We start from the raw sequence: 9,498 nt of genomic DNA on the forward strand, positions 1-9,498 counted from the left end.
GTTTTTGAAGCTCAGAGTGAGCTGCCCCACCGTCGCCATCTTGGCAGTGCCTGACTCCGCCCCTCACTCCCAGCTGATCAAAACTGTTTTTGTACCAGACTGTAAACATGTTTATTTTTGCTGTAGAGTTGGACATTTTTAACATGGGAGTCTATGGGGCTTGTCAACATTAATGAGATGTCGAACAGTCGGACTGTTAATTTACGAGGCCTGTGAGTTAATTAAAATTATATTTGACCTGCTGATTGTAGCATAAAGCCATTCTTGAACACTCGGTGTCAGTTTCACCATGTGTGCAGATTGCTTTCCTGTTTTCTTCTGTGCCAAAGACACAAAGTTACGCATCAAGAAGCACATCGGGAACAATGTGGTGAAGACGATTAATCTCACGAGACCACAAACTTTAATCACCGGGAGTTCGGGGCCTTCGCTGACACGTAATATGGGAATGTCATCGACCACTCAGATGTGCGCTAGCTTTTTATTGAAAGGAAAAGCTCACAGCCTCATTTAACTGACACAAACCTGCTCTCAAACCTGTTCTTTGTTGACGTGCCAGAGGACAAGTAGTTACTGAAATGCAATGATGTGATGGTTCTCTCTGAAGCTGGAACTACACAGGTTTGGAAAAGTCCAGATTTCCCCAGATGCAGATTCAGATAAAGGATGTTTAGTTCATTGGGCTCTACATACATGCGTGAGCAAACACTTTCTCTGATGGCACTAAACCAGAGCAGACTGAAGCCCAAGATGGCTGACGTCACCTGTGTGATGACCCTCCACTACAGGACTTCCACCTGAGCGGGCGACAATTCCTCAGTCCAAAGCCGAGCATCGCTGCTCCTGTTCAGAGGGACATTTACTGCTGAGAGAAATCCAAGAGACAAAATCATCAGACTGAACAGGACGAAGAGTTCAGGACCGTCTCATGAAGATGGTCTCTGTCAAAATTAGTCTCTATTAAAAGATTTTGTAGCTTATGAAGTCCTCCATGGGCAAATTACCAAGCTGAAGCTGATGGTTAAGAATGCGTGCTATGGTCAAAAGCAAAAGAACAAAGCGAGTAAGTGGACCTTGAGTTGAGATAGTTTTGTCAGCAGCTAACGAGCTGCCAACTCCGCACGAGAATATTTTAATTAGAAAAATGTCCGACCAAAAGTCCAAAACACAAAGATTCAATTTGATTCAATTTCTGATGTGAAACAAAAAAGAGTTGTTTTTTTTGTTTTTTTTTAATTTTTCAGAATCTGTTGTTGATTAATTTTCTGTAAAATGATTTAAATGAATCATTTCAGCACTAGTGGACAGCTTGATTAAAACGCGGGTGAACGAGATTCATTAATGATCCTGTTTTCTTCAGCTCCAGACCCTAAAAAAACAACAACAACAACAACAACAAAAAAACAAACAAACTTGAGACCGACGGCAGAGTATCCACGTCTCTGAAATGAGGAGGACCACAGTGAGAGAGAACCTGAAGAAGAGAAGAGGAAGCGACTTCTCTCTTTGATGTATAAATAAATAGAACAGACACGTGACTAACGAGGGTACGAAATCTAAAAGTGTCTCTTCTTGGAAAAAGTGTCTTCGATTCCACAGTTCGAAACCAAAAGGGTTCAAAGTGTTGCTTTAAAAAACGCTGTGCCTTAACAAGATACAAAAATACAGAACTATGCGAGACAGGGACTATTAAAAGAGTCTCTGTGAATACTGCGAGCTCCGTACAGCACTGTGATGTGTGGCGGAGACGTGGGCGGGGGGAGGGGAGAAGGGGAGGGGGGTCAGTCTGCTGATGAGCCCCTGAAGGCGGCGCCGCAGGAACAGAACGACTACGTACGACAGCAGTAGTGGAGTTCAGAGTGAGCAGACGGCTGATCTGCAAAGAGCGAGGCGCGAGGCCGGGTTCAGATGGCGCAGTCGTCCTGCGCGGCGGGGCTGAAGGCGGAGCTCCGCAGGGCGTCCATGCAGTTGACCAGGATGAGCGTGCCGGTCAGGTGCTTCCAGCGCTTGGTGATGGGGTTCTTCATCTTGTCCAGGCCCATGTGCAGCTCCTGGATCACGTCCCTGTAGCTGTCGCCGATCTGAGCGGCCCACGTGACCAGGAAGTCGTACGCCGGCTTCCACAGGCCTGCAGAGAGAGAGAGAGAGAGAGAGAGAGAGAGAGACTCTTTAAACTTCAGTTTGTACAGAACGCAGCTTCAAGAAGTTTTAACAACAACTAGTAAAAACGAGCAGATTCCATCAGTTTGAACATCTTCACAGTGAAGACGGTTTCTTACCTGGTCGACTGTTTCTTCTTCTATGATCTCAGGTCATCCGACACCACAGTCTTAATTGTTAATTGGTTCATTTAACGCTAAGAAAGCTTCCGGTAAATACCCGCCTTACTGTGTGTGTCATTCACGTCACAACAGCCCATTGTTTTCTATGAACAGTGACTGAATGGATCTGCGTACCTCACTGTCCACCACGCCGCTCTTGTCGCGATGCGGCGCCTCGTAAGCGTCCATCTGCTGGCGGGAAACCTTGGCGAGCTTCTCAGCCAGCTCCCTCCAGCGCCCGGCCAGCTCCACGGCCGTGGTCAGGAGGACGAAGTCCATGACGAGTCTGGCCACGAGACCCTGACAGTCCATCTTCAGCAGAGCCTGCAGAGAAGAGGGGGGGGGGGCACAAGAGGATTCAGAATGATGGCGGCAGGAAGAGGTTCAGACTCAGAGACATGTGGGGCCTGGATCTTAAAAAGAGTCAGATATGAGCTGAGTGCGGAGCAGAGGGCGAGGACGGGGTAAGAGAGAGGACCACAGTAAATTGTTAACAAGGTCTGTGAGGAGAGAAACTGAGTCAGTGGAGTTTGACTAAAACCACACACTACAAAGAGACTAAGAAATGTACATCTACAGGTTTCACTCCACCGACTTGATCCGCTGTTATTTTCCACAGGCTGCCCCCCCAATCCCCCTGCAAATCTCAGCTTTGTGCATTTTTCAGATGCTTTCTGGTGGAAATAGAAATAAGAGCCTCGTGCTGCTTCAACGGCAACACTCAGGATTTATGTCACATCTGAAGCGAGGGCAGGGAAAAGCCCGGGAACCAATACTGATAGACGCAGCGGGACACTGAGGGGGAAACAGTACACGCCATGATACAACAACAAGATCAACTGTAAAGCCCCGCTCGCTCCTCTTAAAGGCAGCATGCAGACGACTACAGACCGTCCTGAGGGGCGTGTCGGAGGAAACTTCAGGGTCACTAATGAACAGAGATCGAGAGGCTTTCAAAGTTTGGACAGTTGAACAACATCTCCATCCTCAGGCCTCCTGCTGCGCGAGGAGAGAGGAGGAGAAGAAGAAGTAATGAGGATAGTAATAGGGTTTATTGTTCAGCTCATTTGAAAACCAAGTTACAATGAAAATAAATGATTAAAGAAAAACGTAGATTAAAGATATTAAACTGGACCAGATTAGAATTAAAACAACTAAAACAAAAATCAAGTAAAATCTAATAAAAAAAGAAAATTTAGGTCAAATCAAGCAAAATAAAAACACTAACACAAAACTTTCCAAAACTTTCCAAACAGAACAAAATTCTTTCAGAAATTTCCTCATTTTCCAAAAATTTCAGTTTTTCTAAACTTTCACTTTCTTAATGTTAATGACACTTTCTAGCATTATGATCACTTTTCCAAAATGTCCCTGACTCAGCAAAAAGTTCTCACTTCCTAAAAAATGTCTCATGTTCCAAAAATTCAAATACTGTCAAAACTTTTCCAAAACTTTTCCCACCATAAAGAAAATGTCCACACTTTAAAAAAAGGTCTTTCCTTTGCAAGTTGTTTTCACTTTCAAATACTTCCCAAACAAACCAAATTGGTCTTTCACACACACACACACACACACACACACACACACACACACACACACACACACACACACACACACACACACACACACACACAGAGGTGGATTTAAAGCTCCACTCTGGCCTTCAGTACCACGTGCAGGAATGTGTGGAACGACAGGATACGAAGGGGGGAGGAGGAGGAACGAGGGAGGGGGTTGAGGTGGGGGAGGGGGTGAGGAATGCAGATGCCATGCTCCAGCAGCTTGTTTCACTGAGAGGAGAGGCTGTGGACCAATCAGACACCGCTGATGTCGCTGAGCTGCCACCACAGAAGAAGACGGCTCGGCCGCTTCGTTTGTTTGTCTTTTTGGACGCGGAGAGGAAGAAACCGTCAGGGAGATAAACCTTCTGACAAGCACCTCTTTCCTCACTGGAGAACAACGACAGGAAATCCCCACCAAAATAAAGCAGATCACTTCCTGTCTTACTACAGCTTTAAAGTCAGGAGCGCTGCTTGGTAACAATGTTGTGTTTTGTTTATTGGAGACAATAAAGTTGGATTGACAACTAAAAACAAATGTTTAGATCCAGGATAAACATCAGCTGAGCGTCTGCTGTTGTTTCAACTTGTTATATTCTGACAACATGTCATCTCCTGTTTACATCACCCAGAGCAACCAGAGAGACACACAACACGACCACAGAGACACACAACGTGACCAGAGAGACACACAACACGACCACAGAGACACACAACACGACCACAGAGACACACAACACGACCACAGAGACACACAACACGACCACAGAGACACACAACACGACCACAGAGACACACAACACGACCACAGAGACACACAACACGACCACAGAGACACACAACACGACCACAGAGACACACAACACGACCACAGAGACACACAACACGACCACAGAGACACACAACACGACCACAGAGACACACAACGTGACCAGAGAGACACACACGACCACAGAGACACACAACGTGACCAGAGAGACACACAACACGACCAGAGAGACACACATGACCAGAGAGACACACAACATGACCAGAGAGACACATAACACGACCACAGAGACACACAACGTGACCACAGAGACACACATGACCAGAGAGACACACAACATGACCAGAGAGACACACAACACGACCACAGAGACACACATGACCAGAGAGACACAAAACACGACCAGAGAGACACACAACACGACCACAGAGACACACATGACCAGAGAGACACACAACATGACCAGAGACACACAACATGAACTTAGAGAGATACAACATGACCAAAGACACACACAACGTGACCAGAGAGACACACAACCTGACCAGAGACACACAACGTGAACTTAGAGAGATACAACATGACCAAAGAGACACACAACGTGACCAGAGAGACACACAACGTGACCGCAGAATGACCAGAAAGGGACACGACATGCGTCCTGGGTCAGCACTGTGCTGTCACACTGAGGACAGGAGATGGAGATGGTTTATTAAAGAGTGTGTTGACGTCCGTCTCACTGGTCGGAGCTTTGAGAAGTTTTGTGAAGCTGCACTTTCATCTTTTCTTGGCACATCTGAGTGGTTGGAAAACGTCCTGGCTGCTGTAAATTTTTGATGGCGCGTTGTAAAGTATTTATCACTGAGCGTTGTGTCCTGCGAGTCTGTGGCCTGATTTTTAAACTAATAATTGCGCCGCAGCAGAAGAGGCCGGTGCAGCGTCATTACAGGCGTCCACGCACCGCCGCAGCTCTCTGCCACCGAGGAGGAATTAAACGCTGTGCTGTGTTTTTCCAAAATGTCAGCTGGTCTATGTGGACGGGTGATGGGACTCTCTGAGAGTGTGTGTGTGTGTGTGTGTGTGTGTGTGTGTGTGTGTGTGTGTGTGTGTGTGTGTGTGCTTTAGTTAAATGCCACAGAGTTTGTTTCACTAGCTCAGCAATCAGCACAGTGAGGCCCTGCAGCTCCCCCCGCTGCATAAATCATCTGCTTGTCAAAACTAGAAGAAAATTCCTGCAGACATATTTTCAAAGATAACGTTGATGTGGGAACGAAGCGGACAGTTCAATCATGTCTGTCATTACACAGACACACACACACACACACACACACACACACACACACACTCCCTCTGCTTTCACAGAAAACAGCAGAACTAAACCCTTGGTACGAGCGACACTGAGGTTTCTCATAAATGACTTGTTTCTTCCGTCGTCCTGTTTCTGTTTTTCCTCTCGGCAACAGAACCGACACTCAATCTCTCCGCTTCAATCTCCTCTTTATTATTTTTCGATCCCATCTTCATTTTCTATCTGACTTCCTCTCTACCTTTCCCATCTGCAGCCTCTACGCTCCATCTCAGCCGCTGCACTGTGGCTTTGTGATTTCATTCCTGCTCCAGTTTTGCTTTAAACCTTCTTCCTCATCTCTGCACCTTTTCATGAACAAACTGAAACCTCAAAAAACCAGAATCCTGGGGATCCTGGGGTGAGACTGAAGGCTGCGGCTGCTGGTTTTGCCTTTTACCCCATATCTGAACTCTCTTCATAAAGTGGCTCTGAAATAACCCGCACATTCCCAAACAAGGCCAAACTCTCCAGAGAGCGAGTGATCCGTTGTTCGGTCAATTATTCCAAAAGCAGCAGTTTGCCACACCCAGCCGCTGAAGGAGGGGAGAGGAGGAAGTGAAGGGAAGGTGGCCGGGGGAATGTGGAGGAAAAATGTTCATTTGTGTACAAAAATGGCAAAGCGCAGAGCTAATCGCACATAATGGGCCGGGGCGGCCTCGCCAGTTTTCAGAGAAGTCCTCCTCCAGAAATAGGATGTTGTTATTATTCCCAGGCTCTATCTGCCACACTGATCTCACTGCAAATAATTCAGCAGGGTCAGACGCTCGGCTGCAGAGCTGAGCGAGAGCTTTGAAATGAAAATCCCCCCATTAGCACCGAGAGACAACAAAGGTTCCACCTCTGTGGTCTCACGCCTCAAGACTTCATGGAATCTGCAGCGGGTACACCGGAGGAGGAGGAGGAGGAGGAAGAACAGGAAGGAGGAGGAGGAGGAGGGTTTTCCCTGGTGCTCCTCTTTCTTCAGTTGAACGGGAGGAAATCAGACTGAAGCTCACAGAGGGATTCAGTCTGATTTAACAATTATATTCATAACTGGTTAATCTATCATTTATTTTCTCTGTTAATGGTTTTGTTAATGAATTGTGAAGAAAATTGCACATTATAATTTCCCACAAGTGCAACTGAGAGCATGTTTTGTTCGACCAACAGGTTGAAACAGGATGAAATTCTCACACACAGCTCAGAACATCATTGAGTTAAAGCTGCTCCAGTGTAAAGGTCTGTGTCCATGTGTAGTGTGATTATAGATCAGGTCTAGCTTCTATATTAATACTGTGAAAGTATCAAAGCCTCAGTCCACAGAGAAATGCACACAGCCTGTATTCAGAAACTGAGCCTTAAAACCAGCCGTCAGGACTTCTGGAACTTTGTGATGTCACAACAAAGCAGTCACCAAGCACCGCCCACTTGGAAACTACACTGAGATGGTTTTTGGTTCTTAAAACCACAAATATATCTTCTTATGGATCAACACTTCAAATAATACACAGAAGAAGAAGAAAATATGGAGCTTTAAAACCAATAAACACTGATCTCTGTCTGTATTTACAAACTATGAACGCAAAGAAAATACAAAGTCTATATATATATATATAGGTGGGAATGTTGGAGGAAAAAATGTGTTCTGATTATCTTGTACGAAGTAAATGGCAAGTGCGCACGTAAGCTAGATCCATCGCACATTAATGGGCCGGGGCGCCCTTTTTTCATGTTTTTTCAGAGGCAGAGCTCTCTCCTCACAGAATAGGACATTTGTTTTATTATATCAGGCCCTCTATCTTGCCATATCACTAAAAGAACATTTTGAAAATAGAATTTAACTGGTCGAAACTGAGTGAAAAAAGAAGGGCTACAAAGTATCCACCATAAAGGATCGTTTTGACTGATGATTTTGACAGTTGGGCATCAGGCTTGTGTAGAACAGTATAGACACTCTCTGTCCAACATAGAAAAGCTAGCTATGGCTATGCGCTACGAGTTGGCTATGTTAACAGTGCATTTCTTTTCAAGGGCAGAAATTCCAACAGCGTAAGTGGCATATGGTGCTATTAACACCCTCATGCATCAGCCCGTGGCAAAAAAACTGTCTAGTAAAACAGTGTCATGGTACAGACTAAGCTTCAGACACGTTACCAAGGAGGCGCAACAATTCGCAGCTGGCATAGCACTTTTTAGAGCTGAGGGAAAGTAAATGAGGCACAGTTTATGAGATCAGAAACTGAAAAATAATGGTCGCGGGTGCGAGCTAGGCACTGGATGATCAAAATGTGAAATGATGAGTAGACGTACGGGAGAGAGACATCAATAACAGAAAGTTTTCCATCCTCTGTGGGCTCACCCTCGAGGATGTTCATTGGAAGATCAAGGACATCACAGGCGGGTATCACTTTGCGAAGGTCAGGGAGGAGGCAGGAGGAGGAGAAATGAAGGAAGGCAGGAGGCGAGGATGGAGATTTTTTCGTCGTGGTGCTCCCTCTTTCTTCTCAGGTTCGGAACGCGGAGGTGAAATCAGGTACTGGAAGCTCACAGAGGGATCAGTCTGATTTAACAATTATATTCATAATGTAAATCTAATCATTTATTTTTCTCTGCTTAATGGTTTTGTTGAATGAGTAACGTATTGGTGAAGAGCAATTTGCAACATGTTATAATGTATACCGCACAGAGTGCAGCTGGAGCATGCTTTTGTGCGACGAGTAGCAGCAGACAATTCCTAGAGTACGGCCCCAACAGTTGGAAGACAGGAATGATTTCAACACAATGTGTGAGATACTCTCAACTTAGGCAAGGTCCTTACAAAGTAGGCTATGGGTAGAATGTTGTGCAGAACTGGAGATTCAGCATTCACCAGTAGTGAATCGAGAGTTGTAAAAAACTCCTATGGGTGAAAGTCCAATGGACAAAGTGTTTGTTCTTAAAAATTGAGACTGGTCCGAAACAAGGTTAGCACCACTTGACAATTTGTTTAGAGAATATTTTGTGTGTTTTCAAGAGGTTACCAAAAGCCGGTTAGCTCGAGACAAGCAATCATTGGGAAGGGAATAGATGAACTGCTTGCTCCAGTGGTAAAGTTCTCCTGTCCTTGTGTGTGGTTGATTATAGATTCCACGGACGGGTCATCAGAGACTTCTACTTATTAATACTGTTTTTGCGTTGAAAGATAAAGCCTCAAGTCCATCAGAGAAAATGCACACAGCCTGTTTACTCAGACAAACTCGGGAGCCTTATGAAAAAACCGCGAGCCGTCCAGGACTGCTGGAAGTCTTTCGTGAATGTCACAACAAAGCAGTCACCCAGCCAGCCGCCCACTATTGGGAAACTAACATGAGAGATGTTGTTTTGGTTCTTTAAAACCACATATTCTTTTTATATGGTCAACACTTCAAATATAATATACACAGAAGAAGAAGTAAAAATATTGGAGCTTTTAAAACCCAAATATAAGCCTGGGAGGTTACTTCTGTCTGTATTATACAAACTAGGAACGCAGAAATACAAGTC

At 45.3% G+C, this 9,498-nt stretch overlaps 1 protein-coding gene across 2 annotated transcripts in view; it reads right to left on the reverse strand.

The window, feature by feature from the left end:
* Nucleotides 1-1,230: 1,230 nt before the first annotated feature.
* The window catches only part of LOC111237989 (SH3 domain-binding protein 4), a 37,758-nt gene continuing 29,490 nt past the window's right edge, over nt 1,231-9,498 (reverse strand). The window contains exons 4-6 of one of the 2 annotated variants that reach the window (XM_022767328.1): nt 2,457-2,645; nt 2,167; nt 1,231-2,128 (exon numbers count right to left, since the gene is read on the reverse strand). In XM_022767328.1, the coding sequence (XP_022623049.1) occupies nt 1,905-2,128; nt 2,167; nt 2,457-2,645 (414 nt within the window). In that variant the 3' untranslated portion in view covers nt 1,231-1,904. The remainder of the gene's footprint in view (nt 2,129-2,166; nt 2,168-2,456; nt 2,646-9,498) is intronic. The other variant, XM_022767327.1, reaches the window with a different exon arrangement.

The sequence above is a fragment of the Seriola dumerili genome, unplaced genomic scaffold, assembly GCF_002260705.1.
Source record: "Seriola dumerili isolate Sdu_G_001 unplaced genomic scaffold, Sdu_1.0 BDQW01001125.1, whole genome shotgun sequence".
NCBI classification, from domain to species: Eukaryota; Metazoa; Chordata; class Actinopteri; order Carangiformes; family Carangidae; genus Seriola; species Seriola dumerili.